An 18622-nucleotide genomic window follows, 5' to 3' on the forward strand; every position below is an offset into this window, starting at 1 on the left:
TGGGGTGTGCAGCACTCACGTCGGGTAGACAAGGAGAGGTAGGGGCTGCATTATGATCCTGGAGAATATCCTGGATTTCCTTTTCAGTGAGGTTTGGTGAATTTGTTGTGATGAGGGAAAAGTTGTAAGAGAGGGAGAGGTCAAGGGTTTCCACCTCCTATAGACTGCTAGTGGACCCTCAAAAGACTTTCCCACTAGGAGATGCAGAGTCTGTTGGTGAAATGGTACGCGGAAAGAGACTCATATATACTGCCCCGAGTGTCCTTCTAACCCTGGGCTGTGTGTGCCTGCTTGTTTTAGAACGTACCATACGCAAAAAAGAATTATTGGGAGCATCCATGAGTGGTAAAGTGAACTGCCTGGTCTGTATTGTTTAAACATTTTCGTTCTGTTTCAAGATTGGCATTAGTGCAATGTATTTAGTTGCAGATTTTGTGTTAGTAGATTTGTATCTATTTGCAATTTGTTTGTGTTTTCTTTTTTGTATAAAACAATCCTAAATGTGATGGCAGTGTGCCTGGACTGGCACTTGGCTGGCAGTGTGCGTTGACTGGCGCTTAGCTGTTGATGTGTGCGGACTGGCGCTTGGCTGGCAGTGAACGCGGACTGGCGCTTGGCTGGCGGTGTGCGTGGTATGGTGCTTGGCTGGCGGTGTGTGTGGATTGGTGCTTGGCTGGCGGGATGCTTCGATTGGCGTTTGGCTGGTGGTGTGCGTGGACTGGCGATTGGCTGGCGGTGTGTATGGCCTGGTGTTTGGCTGGCGGTATGTGTGTTGAGTGGTGCTTGGCTGGTGGTGTGCGTGGATTGGCACTTGGATGGCGGTGTGTGTGGACTGGTGCTTGGCTGGATGTGAGCGTGGACTGGTGCTTGGCTGGTGGTGTGCGAGTAGTAAAGTAAAAGTCCACATTTGTAAAGCGCACAATCACCCGTAAGTGTCTCTAGGCGCTGGGGGGCCGTCGGGAAGATTAAGCGAGCTATTGCCCAGAGTCACATGGTGCTGGGCTGACCTGCCGCCGGAGCCGGGGATCGAACCGTGGTCCCCAGATTCCAGCGTCAGTCGCCCTGGCCGCGGCGCCACACCTCTTCCACAGTAGTAGTAGTGACTTGCTGGTGGTCACTACACACACTGCTAGCCGAGTGCCACTCCATGCACTCCATCAGCTTGTGTGGTTGCTATGTCAGGAATGTGGGTGTGTGAAAGTGATGGGCCCTTGAATGGTGCTGTCTGGTGGTGTGAGTGTTGTAATGTGATGGTCCCACAGCTGACGGTGTGAATGGTGTCACATGTATGAAAGGAGTATGAATGGCCTGTAAAGAGGTTGGTGCCTTGTGGCTTTACATCTCACCAGCTGTGAGTCAATGGTTCAGTTTCTTATCCTTTCAATTATTAACAGTGCATTTCATTTTTCTGAAATGACTCGCTAATACAATTGTATATACTGAACCATCACTCACTCTCGTGCCAAATCCAACCAATATATATCTGTGTGCTTGAGGATTACATGGCTCTATAGTAATATTTGTCTTTCTCAAGCAGGGTGTACCTTGTCCCTTTTTGTGAATGTTGTAATGTGTTGGTTTTGTGCCTGATGGTGTGAATGGTCTTGTGTGTATCATGTATGAAAGGTGTGTGAATGGCCTATAAAGGGGTTGGGGCCTTAACATGGCTTTACAGCTCATGAGATGCGAGTCACTGGTTCAGTTTTTTGTCCTTTCATTTATTGACAGTGCATTTCATTTTTGTGAAATCTCTTGTTAATAAAATTGTGTATACTGAACCATCACTCGCCCTCGTGCCAAATCCAACCAGAATGTGTGTGTGTTTGAGGAATAGATGGCTGTACAGTAATCCTTGTCTTTTTAGTCTCTCTGCCAAGATGTACATTCCCTCTAAGAATAACCTACCAACTGTAGATATTGTCGTAAACTAAACATCAAGGTGATGTCTCTCTTGAGGATCCCAACAAGTTATTTTATCCACAATGTCTTGCAATCCTAAAAATGTCTGTCATATTTTCCTTGCAATATTGAGCAAAAATGTTCATGCTGCAGAAATAAACAAAACATTATCTCAAAACAACCTGGTTTTGCAAGGGGGAGTCATCTGGGTTTTTGGACCCGTGCTCGGCGGCCATCTAGGGAAATCTTAGAACTGGGATTTCGGGTTGGCTAAGGCTTACGCCAAAGCCAGGCAGAAACCACCAATCTAGTCAGGCCAAGGGAGTCACACGCCAAGATAACCCCTGCTCACCCCCTTGGTAGCTTGGCACGAGCAGACAGGCTTATCCCGGAGGCAATGTGTAAAGCATTTGCGCACGCACACAACAACATCAACATCCTAGGCACACCACAAAAGGAACTCCACATAAGGTTATATAAAAATAACTTTTGTATTGTCAAAACACATCAGATAGTAATCACACAATATACATTGTGCCAACTGGCATGGATAATATTCACGCAGGATTATTTACATCAGGACAGGGCCACGTGGGCCACTGTCAGAATCAGCACTTAGTAGAACTAGCACTTAGAATAACTGTAATACCAAATAACAATTATAGATCACAACCAGTAACCACTGGTGACAGGTAGGTACACACTACGCAATACTAATAACTAATACTAATAACTAATAGCCTAGATCAGGCATGAACACATAACCTCTCTAGTATAACATACTAGGCAAAGCAAACTTCTAAGCATGAGCACCTTTAGAAGTATAACACAAGCATAAAGGCAAAGCACATTACGCAGCAATCACATTTAGGCCTAACCAGTAAAAATACAGTAGGCGATCTCTCACTAGTCTAAACACATTAGACTCTGCCTCCTAAGAATAAATCACATTTAGGGGCGTACCTCACAGTGAAGTAAACTCTCACTGTCATAAACCCACATAGGTAAAATAACCTCATAATCATAGTAACATCACATTGCGCAAAAATCACATTAGGCAATTACCATCATAAACATAGTAAAATCACACTGCGCAGAAATCACATTAGGGCCTTGCGCCCTACCCACATACCAGCCCTCTGGCCAACTGGCCATATCAAGAAGGGGCTCAAATGCCCTGTGTCCAGAATGTCAGGGCGCGCTGCCAATGCAGCGCCAGTCAGGGGTGCGCCACCGGCGCAAACCTAAATGTTGCAGCTGCCCACTAACTGCTGGGCAGCTGGGAACAGTAACAGGGCCAAAACGTGGCAGCTGGCACTAAGTGCTGCGCAGCTGTGGAAGGCCTGGCACCTCTGTGCCATCTCCGTCCCACACAGGGATTCTCTCTACCTTGGCCCTAAGCAGTGCAGCTGTCAGCTAATTGCTGGGCAGCTGGGAAACAACAAAACTGCAACAGGGTCCTCACTGACCCTAGAACAGGACTGCGCCAACTGTTGGAGCCATCTGGCTCTGAAATAATAATAATAATAGGAAATCTTGTAGAGCGCAATGGTGACGCACAACGGCGTGTCCCCGCGCTGAGATGCGGACGCGTACAGAGAGTGTTCTGAGGGGAAGGCCAGCTATCTGGCATAAAGAAATGTTTTCAGCTTGGCTCTGAAGATAGCCTCTGAGGGTTCCAAACGCAGCGCCACCGGGAGTTTATTCCAGCAGGATGCGGCAAGGTACCTGAAGGATCTGCCACCCATCCTTGCTCTGGACACCTTAGGAATAGTCAGGCGCCCTGAGCCAGAGGATCTAATCGCACGGGATGGCTCGTATTGTGTCAAGAGACCCTGAAGTGGAAGGGGTGCCCTGCCGTTAATGATCCGATGACAGGTGCAGAGGGCCTTGAATTCTACCCTGCTCCTGACCGGGAGCCAGTGCAAGGCCTGGAGCGCGGCTTTGGAGGCTGATCTTCTAGGTAGTCTGAGAACTAGCCGGGCAGCGGCGTTTTGCAAGACCTGTAGGCGGCACAGATTCTTCTCGAGGGTTCCTAGATAGAGAAGGTTGCCGTAGTCCATTTTGGAAGTGACTAAGGCATGCACTAGTGTTCGGCGGGCTTTGGTGGGAAGGAGCTCCAAGACCTTCCTGAGGGTTTTGAGGATCCCGAAGCAGGTGCCGACCACCCGGTTGACCTGGGGGCCAAAAGTTAGGTCGGAGTCGAACCAGACACCCAAATTCCTCGCCTCCAGGCAGGGGGTAGGTGCTGGTCCCAAGCAAGGGGGCCACCACGCTGACGTCCACGCCGCCCGGTCTCCCCCTACCACCAGCACCTCAGTCTTGTTGCCGTTAAGTTTAAGGCAATTGGCAGACATCCAGGCAGCAAGATCTTGCATGCATGCTCTGAAGATGTCTGCCGCAAGGCCGGGTGCACGCGATAGGGAGATGACCAGCTGCGTGTCGTCAGCGTATGACACCATGCGCAGACCGTAGCTCTCCACTATGGAGGCGACCGGGGCCACATATAGATTAAAAAGCGTTGGGCTTAGGGACGAGCCCTGTGGTACCCCCTGATCCAATGCCACTCGCCTGGAATAGCAGTCGCCCTGCCTGACTTGGAAACCTCGGCCCGATAGGAACGACTGGATCCATTTTAGCGCTGTGCACCTTAGAGCCCTCTAGGCTCTATAATCATAATGAAGCAAAACATGGGGACAAGAACCTGGGCGCTTCAAAGAAATATAGCCCACGTTGGAGCCACACAGGCTCTGACACAAAAAATGCCCTTGAGCCTCTCAGGCTCCTAAAACAAATATGTCCCCGTCGTTGGAGTCCCCCCTCTGGGGACTTGTGATCAAAAGATATGCCCCCTGAGCCTCTCATGGCTCGACAACAAATATGCCGCCACCTCGATGGGGGAGCCTCGTGGGCTCTTAGAATCACTAATAGCGCGTTGGGGCGGCCCACTGTCATCCGGGGCCTCCCTGCATGCACCAACTATGCCCCCCTAAACTGAGGATAGGACACGGGCCATTGTTAGAGCCTACGGGGCTCTAAGACACATCATGGCGAAAACGGAGGAGCGGCCCGCTGCTGCCTCCCCCCCCCCTCGTAACCACTAGGATCAGCCATAGTCGCTCTCGGAGCTCCACTCACCGGAGTTTTCCTGGGGGAGGGGAGGGCTGCCGGATCTCTTCCTCGGTGGCGCGGGCGGACTCTGGCTGCACGCGGGGCTCGTCTCTCCTCACAGGAGCCCTGCCAGCCACTGCAGCACGCCTCCTGTCTTGCGGCGGCATTCGGGAGCTTCTCCCTTCTTCACCGCCATGCTGGATTCCTCACTCAGCCACAGCATACCCGGTCTCAGAGAATGGCTTCCCCCAGGCAGGGGAAGCGGAAACAACGCCCTCCCGGCCCCGCCCACAACCCGGCGGCGGGCCGGACCTCTCCTTCCTGCGTTTTCCCCGGGCTGCAGCAGTGAACTCTTCCTGGGCACAACGAGGGGTAGACACCCTCGAAAAGCAACTGAAACGCAGAAGCGAGGTGGGCACTCGCCAGACAACCAAATAAACGGGGTGGCACCCGTCCACAAAATAAGTGAATCAAGGCACAAAGCAGCGAGGTGGGCACTCGCAATGACGGCATCAGGAGGGAATCCCTCACGTCAGGATTCCCTCTACCAGGGCTACAGCCACCGCGCTGCGCAGCCCACGGTCTCCCCTCTCCTGGGGAGCGAGCAGAATCTAGCGCTCTGCCAAAGATAAAGCGCCTCTCAGCAGTCTGCTGCCACAGCCCCCCAACAGGCGCTAGGATCACAAAGAAGTACAGATAAAGTGCTCCTCCTGGCAGCAGCAGAGAGTACACATGGGGACAAAAGCATCATACTCCCCCCAGCGTAATAATCCCAGTCTAGGGACAAAGAGAGGGAGCACCAACAGCTCCTATCCAGGTCCAAGTCTTCCAGATATCCAGGGGCTGGGCAGGGCCCAGAGAGGCAGGCCTTCCCCTGGGCCCCAGCAGCAGCACGCCCCTGGCAGATTCGAGTTAAGAACAAGAACCTCTTCAGGGTGTCACAGCACCTTTTTAATACAGCATTTCCCTTTGTCTGTGTCTGCAGGGTGGGGGAAAACCAGGTGCAGCTGGTTTGGGAGCACTCTTGATGTGCTCAGCCACCCCTCCCATTCACTAGTCAGGCTAGGGTCATCAGTCGCACCACAGGGGGCGGATCCAGCATTGTGTGGGGAAAGCCCAGCCCTATTCAGGTCCCAGGTGCACCCCTCCCTCACATCAGCATGTTAATCTCTCCACTCACCACCAGGGCAGACCCATCCAGACTCCTGGAGCCAGGCTCACAAGCCAGCTCCAGCCAATCACGTGCCAGCACACTCACTACACACACAAACCCATGTCTAGAAGTGGCACTTCCATAATAGACACAATCATGCTGCATACATCATTGTGCAGCATTCAATCTCACGCGTTTGCACATACCAAACTCGACCCTGCACTCCCCACACATCAGGAACTACCATGGTCACACATATTCCCCATGCAATCCTATGGGAGGGCAGGTCACTCACCACACATACACAGAGAGCTCACGCACTTTACACTGTACCACAGTGAAAAAGTGCACAGAGACCTAAAATCACCAACACCAGGCTACAGAGACAGGCTAGGCAAAAGCAAAAAAAGTTTTGGGGTGAACCTGCCAAAAGGGCCAGGTCCAACAGGAAACCTACCAAAAGCTCACATTTCTGAAAACTAGACACCTGGGCGATTCCAGGGAGGTATGGCTTTCGTGGATCCCTCAACGTTTCTTTACCCAGAATCCCCTTCAAACCTCAATTTTAGTTGAAAGAAATCACTTTTTTCACACATTTTTGTGTGCAAAAGTTGTGGCATCACCAAGCTGACACAAATTTCCTACCACCCATAATTCCCCCAGGTCTCCTGATAAAAATAGTGCCTCACTTGTGTAGGAGGACCAAGTACCCGCAACAGGCAAGGGCCCACAACATATTGAGGCAACATCAAAATAGCCTATCTCAAAACAACCTGGTTTTGCAAGGGGGGTCACCTGGGTTTTGGCCCAGTGCTCGGCGGTCACCTAGGGAAACCTGCCAAACCCACACATTTCTGAAAACTAGACACCCAGGGATTTCCAGGGAGGTATGGCTTGCATGGATCCCTCAACGTTTCCTTACCCAGAATCCCCTGCAAACCTCAATTTTAGCTGAAAAATCACTTTTTTCACACATTTTTGTGTGCAAAAGTTGTGGCATCACCAAGCTGACACAAATTTCCTACCACCCAGCATTTCAGTAGGTCTCCCAATGAAATGGTGATTCTCTTGTGTGGGAGGGCCAAGTACCCGCAACAGGAAAGGGCCCACAACGTATTGAGGCAACATCAAAATTGCCTATCTCAAAACGACATGGTTTTGCAAGAGGGTTCACCTGGGTTTTTGGCCCGGAGCTCGGCATCCACCTAGGGAAACTTACAAAACCCACACATTTCTGATAACTAGACACCCAGGGGATTCCAGGGAGGTATAGCTTGTGTGGATCTCCCAACCTTTCCTTACCCAGATTCCCCTGCAAACCTCAATTTTAGCTGACAAAATCACTTTTTTCACGTATTTTTGTGTGGGAAAGATGTGGCATCACCAAGCTGACATAAATATCCTACCACCCAGCGTTCCCCCGGGTTTCCCGATAAATACTGTGCCTCACTCGTGTGGGAGGCCCAAGTACCCGCAACAGGCAAGGGCCCACAATGTATTGAGGTGACATCAAAATTGCCTATCTCAAAATGACCTGGTTTTGCAAGAGGGTTCACCTGGGTTTTTGGCCCGGAGCTCGGCATCCACCTAGGGAAACTTACAAAACCCACACATTTCTGATAACTAGACACCCTGGGGATTCCAGGGAGGTATAGCTTGTGTGGATCTCCCAACCTTTCCTTACCCAGAATCCCCTTCAAACCTCAATTTTAGCTGACAAAATCACTTTTTTCACGTATTTTTGTGTGGGAAAGATGTGGCATCACCAAGCTGACATAAATATCCTACCACCCAGCGTTCCCCCGGGTTTCCCGATAAATACTGTGCCTCACTCGTGTAGGAGGACCAAGTACCCGCAACAGGCAAGGGCCCACAACATATTGAGGCAACATCAAAATAGCCTATCTCAAAACAACCTGGTTTTGCAAGGGGGGTCACCTGGGTTTTGGCCCAGTGCTCGGCGGTCACCTAGGGAAACCTGCCAAACCCACACATTTCTGAAAACTAAACACCCAGGGATTTCCAGGGAGGTATGGCTTGCATGGATCCCTCAACGTTTCCTTACCCAGAATCCCCTGCAAACCTCAATTTTAGCTGAAAAATCACTTTTTTCACACATTTTTGTGTGCAAAAGTTGTGGCATCACCAAGCTGACACAAATTTCCTACCACCCAGCATTTCAGTAGGTCTCCCAATGAAATGGTGATTCTCTTGTGTGGGAGGGCCAAGTACCCGCAACAGGAAAGGGCCCACAACGTATTGAGGCAACATCAAAATTGCCTATCTCAAAACGACATGGTTTTGCAAGAGGGTTCACCTGGGTTTTTGGCCCGGAGCTCGGCATCCACCTAGGGAAACTTACAAAACCCACACATTTCTGATAACTAGACACCCAGGGGATTCCAGGGAGGTATAGCTTGTGTGGATCTCCCAACCTTTCCTTACCCAGATTCCCCTGCAAACCTCAATTTTAGCTGACAAAATCACTTTTTTCACGTATTTTTGTGTGGGAAAGATGTGGCATCACCAAGCTGACATAAATATCCTACCACCCAGCGTTCCCCCGGGTTTCCCGATAAATACTGTGCCTCACTCGTGTGGGAGGCCCAAGTACCCGCAACAGGCAAGGGCCCACAACGTATTGAGGTGACATCAAAATTGCCTATCTCAAAACGACCTGGTTTTGCAAGGGGTGTCACCTGGATTTTTGGCCCGGTGCTCGGCGGCCACCTAGGGAAACATACAAGACCCACACATTTCTGAAAATTAGACACCCGGGGGATTCCAGGGAGGTATGGCTTGCAAGGATCCCCCAAAGTTTCCTTACCCAGAATCCCCTGCAAACCTCAAATCTAACTGAACAAATCACTTTTTTTTACACATTTTTGTGTGGGAAAGTTGTGGCATCACCGGGCTGACACACATTTCCTACCACCCAGCGTTCCCCTGGGTCTCCCAATTATATTGGTGCCTCACTTGTGTGGAAGGCCCAAGTACCCACGATAGGCAAGTGCCCAAAACGTAATGAGGCGACATCAAAATTGCCTATCTCAAAATGACCAAGTTTTGCAAGGGGGGTCACCTGAGTTTTTGGCCCAGTGCCGGCAGAGCTAGGGTTAAAAAATTACAGCTAGGCACTTTGCCAAAAAAGGGTCATTTTTCACTGTGATATTGTGTTGTGTCCACGTTGCGTTTTGCTCCGTTTCCTGTTGTGGGCACAAGGCCTACCCACACGAGTGAGGTACCATTTTTCTCAGAAGACTATGGGGAACGCGGAGTGGGTGGAAATTTGTGGATGCACACAAATTCCAAAACTTCCCACCACAGAAATGTGAGGAAACTGTGTTTTTTTGGCAATTTGATATGTTTGCGAGGGATTCTGGGTAATAGAACCTGGTGTGAGGCAGTCAAGTCACCCCATCCTGGATTTCCCTGGGTGTCTGGTGCTCAAAAAAGTATAGGTCTGCTAGGTTTCCATAGGTGCCGGCAGAGCTAGCGTTAAAAAACTACAGCGAGGCAGTTTGCTAAAAAAGGGTCATTTTCACTGTGATATTGTGGTTTGTCCACGTTGTGTTTTGCGCTGTTTCCTGTCATGGGCACTAGGTCTACCCACACAAGTGAGGTACCATTTTTATCGGAAGCATTTTGGAAATACAGGGTGCGTGGAAATTTGTGGATCCATGCAAATTCCAGAACTTTCCACCACAGAAATATGAGGAAAATCTGTTATTTTTTTGTTCATTTTTAGGTTTGCAAGGGATTATGGGTAATAGAACTTGGTGTGAGGCAGTTAAGTCACCACATCCTAGATTTCCCTGGGTGTCTAGTTTTAAAAAATGAATAGGTTTGTTAGGTTTCCCTAGGTGCCGGCAGAGCTAGCGTTCAAAAACTACAGCGAGGCACTTTGCCAAAAAGGGTCATTTTTGACTGTGAAATTGTGTTGTATCCATGTTGCGTTTTGCGCCGTTGTCTGTCGCAGGCATGAGACCTACCCACACAGTGAGGTACTATTTTTCTCGGAAGACTATGGGGAATGCGGGATGGGTAGAAATTTGTGGATCCACACAAATTCCTGAACTTTCCACTACAGAAATGTGAATAAAATTTGTTTGTTTTTTAATTGTTTAGGTTTGCAAGGGATTCTGGGTAACAGAACCTGGTGGGAACCAGTACAGTCACACTATCCTGGATTTACTTGGGTGTCTAGTTTTAAAAAATGGTTAGGTTTGCTAGGTTTCCCTAGGTGCCGGCAGAGCTAGCGTTCAAAAACTACAGCTAGGCACTTTGCCAAAAAAGGGTCATTTTTGACTGTGAAATTGTGTTGAATCGACGTTGCGTTTTGCGCCGTTGTCTGTCGCAGACATCACTCCTAACCACACAGTGAGGTACCATTTTTATCTGAAGACTATGGGGAATGCGGGATGGGTAGAAATTTGTGGATCCACACAAATTCCTGAACTTTCCACTACAGAAATGTGACGAAAATGTTTTTTATTTTTTTTATTGTTTAGGTTTGCAATAGATTCTGGGTAACAGAAGCTGGTGGGAACCAGTAAAGTCACCCCATCATGGATTTCCCTGGATGTCTGTTTTTCAAAAATGTCTAGGTTTGCTAGGTTTCCCTCGGTGCCGACAGAGCTAGGGTTAAAAAACTATAGCTAGGTACTTTACCAAAAAAGCGTCATTTTTCACTGTGAAATTGTGATGTGTCCAGGTTGCATTTTGCGCTGTTTCATGTCGCGGGCACTATGCCTACCCATGCAAGTGAGGTACCATTTTTCTCTGAAGACTTTTGGGAATGCAATGTGAGTGGAAATATGTGGATCCACACAGATTCCAGAACTTTCCACCACAGAAATGTGAGGAAAATGTGTTTTTTGGACAATTTTTTAGGTCTGCAAGGGATTCTCAGTAACAGAACCTGGTGAGAGGCAGTCAAGTTACCCCATCCTGGATTCCGCTGTGTGTCTAGTTTTCAAAATGAAGTTTAGGTTTGCTATGTATCCCTAGGTGCCGGCAGAGCTAGGGCTAAAAAACTACAGTGAGACAGTTTGCTAAAAAAAGGGTAATTTTCACTGTGATATTGTGGTTTGTTCACGTTGTGTTTTGCGCTGTTTCCTGTCGTGGGCACTAGGTCTACCCACACAAGTGAGGTACCATTTTTCTTGGAAGCCTTTTGGGAATACAGGGTGCATGGAAATTTGTGGATCCATGCAAATTCCAGAACTTTCCACCACAGAAATATGAGGAAAATCAGTTTTTTTGGTCATTTTTTAGGTTTGCAAGGGATTCTGGGTAATAGAACTTAGTGTGAGGCAGTTAAGTCACCACATCCTAGATTTCCCTGGGTGTCTAGTTTAAAAAAAATGAATAGGTTTGCTAGGTTTCCCTAGGTGCATGCAGAGCTAGCGTTCAAAAACTACAGCTAGGCACTTTGCAAAAAAAGGGTCATTTTTGACTGTGAAATTGTGTTGTATCCACATTGCGTTTTGCGCCGTTGTATGTCTACCCACACAGTGAGGTACCATTTTTCTCGGAAGACTATGGGGAATGCGGGATGGGTAGAAATTTGTGGATACACTCAAATTCCTGAATTTTCCACTACAGAAATGTGAAGAAAATGTGTTTTATTTTTTTATTGTTTAGGTTTGCAAGGGATTCTGGGTAACAGAACCTGGTAGGAACCAGTACAGTCACACTATCCTGGATTTACCTGGGTGTCTCATTTTAAAAAATGGATAGGTTTGCTAGCTTTCTCTAGGTGCCGGCAGAGCTACGGTTCTAAAACTACATTGAGGCACTTTGCCAAAAAAGGGTCATTTTTCACTATGAAATTGAGGAGTGTCCATGTTGTGTTTTGTACAGTTTCCTATCGCAGGCACTAGTCCTACCCACACAAGTGAGGTACAAGTTTTCTCATAAGATATTGGGGAACGTAGGGTGGGTGGAAATTTGGGGATCCACACAGATTCCAGAGCATTCCAAGACAGAAATGTGAGGAAAATTTATTTTTTGAATCATTTTTTAAGGTTTGTAAGTGATTCTGGGTAAGAGAACCTGGTAGGAGCCAGTCAAGTCACCCCGTCATGGATTTCCCTGGGTGTCTGTTTTTCAAAAATGTATAGGTTTGCTAGGATTCCCTAGGTGCCGGCAGAGCTAGGGTTAAAAAACTACAGCTTGGTACTGTGCCAAAAAAGGGTCATTTTTCATTGTGAAATTGTTGTATGTCCAGGTTGCGTTTTGTGCTGTTTCATGTCGCGGGCACTAGGCCTACCCATGCAAGTGAGGTACCATTTTTCTCTGAAGACTTTTGGGAATGCAAGGTGAGTGGATATTTGTGGATCCACACAGATTCCAGAATTTTTCACCATAGAAATGTGAGGAAAATTTGTTTTTTGGACAATTTTTTAGGTCTACAAGGGATTCTCAGTAACAGAACCTGGTGAGAGGCAGTCGAGTTACCCCATCCTGGATTCCCCTGTGTGTCTAGTTTTCAAAAAGAAGTATAGGTTTGCTATGTTTCCCTAGGTGCCGGCAGAGCTAGGGCTAAAAAACTACAGCTAAGCAGTCTGCTAAAAAAGGGTCATTTTCACTGTGATATTGAGTTTTGTCCACGTTGTGTTTTGTGCTGTTTCCTGTCGTGGGCACTAGGTCTACCCACACAAGTGAGGTACCATTTTTCTCGGAAGCCTTTTGAAAATGCAGGGTGGGTGGAAATTTGTGGATCCATGAAAATTCCAGAACTTTCCACCACAGAAGTATGAGGAAAATGTGTTTTTTGTCAATTATTTAGGTGTGCAAGGGATTCTGGGTAAAAGAACTTGGTGTGAGGCAGTTAAGCCACCACATCCTGGATTTCCCTGGGTGTGTAGTTTTAAAAAATTAATAGATTTGCTAGGTTTCCCTAGGTGCCGGCAGAGCTAGCGTTCAAAAACTACAGCTAGGCACTTTGCCAAAAAAGGGTCATTTTTTACTGCGAAATTGTGTTGTATCCATGTTGCGTTTTGAGCCGTTGCCTGTCGCAGGTATGAGGCCTACCAACACAGTGAGTTACCATTTTTCTTGGAAGACTGTGGGGAATGCAGGATGGGTAGAAATTTGTGGATCCACACAAATTCCAGAAACTTCCACTACAGAAATGTGAAGAAAATGTGTGTTTTTTTTAAAAATTGTTTAGGTTTGCAAGGGATTCTGGGTAACAGAACCTGGTGGGAACAAGTAAAGTCACATTATCCTGGATTCACCTGGGTGTCTTTAAAAAATGGATAGGTTTGCTAGGTTTCCCTAGGTGCCGGCAGAGCTACGGTTCAAAAACTACAGTGAGGCACTTTGCCAAAAAAGGGTAATTTTTCACTATGAAATTGAGGTGTGTCCATGTTGTGTTTTGCACAGTTTCCTATCACAGGCACTAGTCCTACCCACACAAGTGAGGTACATGTTTTCTCATAAGACATTGGGAAATGTGGGGTGGGAGGAAATTTGTGGATCCACACAGATTCCAGAACATTCCAAGACAGAAATGGGAGGAAAATGTGTTTTTTAAAATATTTTTTTAGGTTTGCAAGGGATTCTGGGTAAAAGAACCTGGTAGGAGCCAGCCAAGTCATGCCATCATGGATTTTTTCTGGGTGTATGTTTTTCAAAAATGTATAGGTTTGCTAGGTTTCCCGGTCGTGCCGGCAGAGCTAGCGTTCAGAAACTACAGCTAGGTGCTTTGCCAAAAAAGGGGTAATTTTTCACTGTGAAATTGTGGCGTGTCCACGTTGTATTTTGCGCTGTTTCATGTCCTGGGCACTAGGCCTACCCATACAAGTGAGGTACCATTTTTCTCGGAAGCCTTTGGGGAACGTGAGGTGTGTGGAAATTTGTGGATCCACGCAAATTCCAGAACTTTCCACTACAGAAATGTGAGGAAAATTTGTTTTCAGGGCAATTTTTTAGGTTTGCAAGGGATTCCGGGTAGCAGAACCTGGTGGGAGCCAGTCAAGTCACCCCATCCTAGATTTCGATGGGTGTGTAGTTTTAAAAAATGTATAGGTTTGCTAGGTTTTCCTCTGTGCCAGCAGAGCTATGGTTCAAAAACTACAGCTAGGCACTTTGCCAAAAAAGGGTCATTTTTCACAGTGAAATTGTGGTGTGTCCACGTTGCGTTTTGCACCGATTCCTGTCACATGCATTAGGGTTACACACGCAAGTGAGGCACCATTTTTCTTGAAAGATTTTGGGGAACGCGGGGTGGGTAGAAATGGGTGGGTCCACGCAGATTCCAGAACTTTCCACAACAGAAATGTGATGAAAATGTGTTTTTTTGGCCATTTCTGCATAACATAAGCTGGTGAGAGCAGTCAAGTCTCTCCATCCTGTGTTCCTCTTGGTGTGTAGGTTTATAAAATGTATAGGTTTGCTAGGTTTCCCTAGGTGCCGGCAGAGCTAGGGTTAAAAAACTACAGCCAGGCACTCTGCAAAAAAAAGGGTAATTTTTCATTGTGAAAATGTGGTGTTTTCACGTTACGTTTTAAGCCATTTCCTGTCGTGGACACTATGCCTTCCCACACAAGTGAGGTACCATTTTTATTGGGGGACTTAGGGTAAGTAAGATTTGTAAAGCAACTGTTATTACCTATTGACTTCCAATGCATTTGTGCCTTCCAAATGAAAGACAATGTGTAAAAAAGAAGCCAGTTAGAAAAAAGACCGATAATTCTCTTGCTAGTATGAGTGTTCCCAATTTTGGAAATGCGCAAATATCTACTGTTTATAAACTCTATATTTTGTTCCCATTTGAGAAACACATAGGTGTCTTTCATACCAAGTTTTCCATGTATACATTTTCGCAGAGTAATTGCTATATATCCGCTACATAATAAAAGACCATTGCAAGTCGCTGCTCAGTTTTTGGCTCTGGGTTCATCGGGTTCTTGGTGAACCTACAAGTTCTATATATCCCCACAACTAGTAAAGTCCGACGGATGTAACTGTATATTGCTTCCAAAGAGCTGTCATAATTAGAAGAAGTTACAGGTGAAAAAGCTGACACAACAGTCTGTTTCCTATATTTATCTATTAGTTTCTATAAATAAACCTTGAATGATCTACACAAATGACCCCTTGCTGAATTCAGAATTTTGTCTACTTTTAAAAAATGTATAGCAGTCCAGGATCCATTATTGCTTTCATACCCATTTCTACCTTTAACTGGATGGAGGTTGAAAGCACAAAAATTGCAAAAATATGCCAAAACTGTGTAAAAAATGTTGGTTTACTGACAAAAGTCTGTCATTCCCTAAAAGCTAGGAAAATGCTGATTTCAGCCCCAAAAACCTTTTTTTGATACCATTTGCAGGGAAAACCCAGACACTTTCATTTGCAGCACTTTTTTCCCATTTTTCCCCAAAAAACAAAAATGTAGCTGTATTTTGGCTAATTCGTGTATCCCCTCCATGGAAATGCAAAAACCCTGGGTACCTTTAGACTCCCCATCATGTTGGAAGAAAAGGACATAAATTTGGTGTGGATACCTTATGTGGTCAAAAAGTTACAGGGGCCTAAGGGCGAACTACCTCAAATAGCCCAAAAAAGGCTTAGCACAGGATGGGGAAAAGGGCTAGCAATGAAGGGGTTAAACTATATTCGTGTTTCGGTCCATTCTTATTGTGAACATGTATGAGAGAGTGTGCGAAAAAGGTGTGTTTTGTTACCGCGATCGCTGAGAGATCCAGGAGTGTTGTGTTCTGGGATGTCTAATCACTTGCTTCTTTATGAGTGTGTAGGAGAGCGAGTGAGACACTATAGCTAGTCGGCCCTGGATTTGTGGGTAGGTAAATTGGTGGGATGGCTTAGCCCTTAAAAAATAGAAACAATCTCCCTCTCAACCTATATTCCTTTTTCACAAATACATAATGTGAGCTCAAATAAATCTCTAAATGACTAAATCACAAATAATTAACAAAATAACATTTTTATTTCATTTCTTTTATCTTCATTTCTTTTATCAAAAGAGTTTTCATCATACTATCAATTTTGTAATTCAATTTAATTGTGTATATATTATGTGTTTTAAAAATGATTTACAAAATTGGTAGTATGATGAAAAAACTTTTGATTAAAGAAATGAAGATAAAAGAAATGAAAAAATATATATATTTTTGTTAATTATTTGTGATTTGGTCATTTAGAGATTTATTTGAGCTTACATTATGTATTTGTGAAAAAGGAATATAGGTCGTGAGGGAGATTGTTTCAATTTTTGTGTGTTACCTCCCCTCTTCTCCCTAACCTGCTAGGTTCTCTTAGAGGGGGTCCCCTACATACTGCAAGGCTTAGCCCCTAAACACAGAGGTCACATATTCCTACATATAGGTCTGTGTCTGTGCAGAATGCCTGCAACACTACAGGGCCAAAAGCCGAAGAAGCCTGCCTTAGCCAGTTGGTAGCCACAATTGTTTGACCCACCCGGACTGTTGAAGATCAGCCTGGTAGACCAATTCTCGGTGCTTAAAAGTTGTACCTGAGCCTGCTGGACTCTGGAGTGTAATTGGAGTGCAGTTTGAACAAGATATGTCAGCCACTGGAACAGCTGGTTTTCTTGTAACTGGAAACCAGTAGATCATTGGCAACAGTTTTTTGGATGGGCTTCAACCAGACTTTGAGGGACTTCAAAGTCTGTGACCATGGGCCAAGGAGTAGTCCCTGGAAAACCCCATCACCTGATCAAAATCCTCAGCATCTTACAGCATCCTATGTCCCTTGCATAAGGACCCCTCCATTGAAGTCAATAGTGGTTAGCCTATAAAACCTGCAAGATAACGGCCCTGTGGAAGAGATGTGGTGCAGCGGCCAGGGCGCCTGCCTCCGCAACCTGGGGGCTCGCGGTTCGATCCCCGGTGCCGGCGGCAGATCAGCCCAACACCATGTGACTCTGGGCAACAGCTTGCTTAATCTTCCTGATGGCGCCCAGTGCCTTAACACCTTCGGGTCATTGTTTGCGGTTTACAAATACTGGACATTTACATTTACTACGACCTTTAGCCCTTGAGTCTCACTCTCTGCTGGAATTGGTTACTCAAAGTGGGACAAAGTATCCAAACACAACTTTATTAACCGTTTTCAAAGTAACCACTAACTAGAGTAGTTTCCAATGCTTTTTTTGCAATGAGAGTGAAAAGCAGTGATTTACTATGTGCTAAACCTTATGGATTTTGTAAATGTTGGTGTCTGAAAATCCATAAAGATAGGAGCTTTTTAAATATATTTTTGTTGGATTGGGTTTCTTTCTTATCTAACTGTTTTGGTATTTATAAATGCTTTGCACTTGTTTCTTTGTTAGAGCCTGACTACACGAAGCCACAGCTGCCCAGGGTTGAGCTAATGTGTTACAGATGAGCGGACTGGATGGATTTGACGTTTTTAATATGGTGAGGTCATAGAACCTCTCTTTATAATACACCATTTTCTTTATAAAAACTATTATTGGTGCTGGACGATTAGAGATAAAAGATACTGAACTGGATGGTTGATATTTTAGGTCTTGTTAATTGTTTCTAATGGTTACGATTATATTGGTTACTTAGTTTGATGGCATGCTTCTTTCATCCATGATTAATACAGTATAATATTTATATATCATTTCACATAATATTGAACAACCTACAGTATCAAAAGCATGCCTAGAACTTCTTTGTCAAAATAAAAGAAAACAATCAAAGTCTGAAAGGACAACTAATCTCTTCCAACTCTTGGGTGTGCCTTGAGATGGACACATCTTCACTGTCTAACCTGCACATGGCAGGGCTGTTGGATTTCTTCTAGTATGTCTCTGGTTTTATTCAAAAGTAATATGATGTTGTCATGATGGCAGCATTTATGATGAGCCCACCAGCCCCTCTGCTATGAGTTGAAGGGTAGCACTTGGCTTCTCTTACCTCTGCACCTCACTCCACTATCACTCCTCCTCGTGCAGCTGTTGAATCCCCAGGAAGCGCGTGGACAATCGAAGATAGACTTTTCTTCTCCTGTGCACCTGACGTCACTCATCCACACGGGGGAGACGCCACTTCCAAATAGATAATTTATTGTTTCCGCACTGGATGCTGATCCACAGTTGAGTTGTCTACAGACCACCTCAGCATCCTTCAGATCCCAGTCACTATCACAGACCGTCCCCCAGCGATTCTCGTGTTTGATCTCCACCCTCCCCCTGCAGGCGTCACCAGAATTCACCAACCGGACAGTATCAGCTCCCCCTGTGAAGAAAGGAGCAGAAGGAACAGGTCAGAAACATTGATCTCATAAGAATCTAATTTGTGGGAACAATTGTCATCAAATCTGTGAACATCCATCTGCCCCCATTGTCAGTGCCTACTGTGGCCTGTGTGCTACCAGATTACACTTAGTAGCTAATAATCAACCCAGAACTCTTTCAGTCTACCTAAATTACATCACATTTAATATTTAATATGG

The 18622-nt window shown here is 46.0% G+C and overlaps 1 protein-coding gene across 3 annotated transcripts in view; it reads right to left on the reverse strand.

The window, feature by feature from the left end:
* Positions 1 to 18622, reverse strand: part of LOC144824375 (scavenger receptor cysteine-rich domain-containing protein DMBT1-like) — a 563994-nt gene that overhangs the window by 71056 nt on the left and 474316 nt on the right. For all 3 annotated transcript variants that reach the window (XM_078683487.1, XM_078683488.1, XM_078683489.1), the window contains exon 5: positions 18085 to 18405. In XM_078683487.1, the coding sequence (XP_078539613.1) occupies positions 18085 to 18405 (321 nt within the window). The remainder of the gene's footprint in view (positions 1 to 18084; positions 18406 to 18622) is intronic.

This window comes from Lissotriton helveticus, chromosome 3_1 (assembly GCF_964261635.1).
Source record: "Lissotriton helveticus chromosome 3_1, aLisHel1.1, whole genome shotgun sequence".
In the NCBI taxonomy this organism is placed as follows: Eukaryota; Metazoa; Chordata; class Amphibia; order Caudata; family Salamandridae; genus Lissotriton; species Lissotriton helveticus.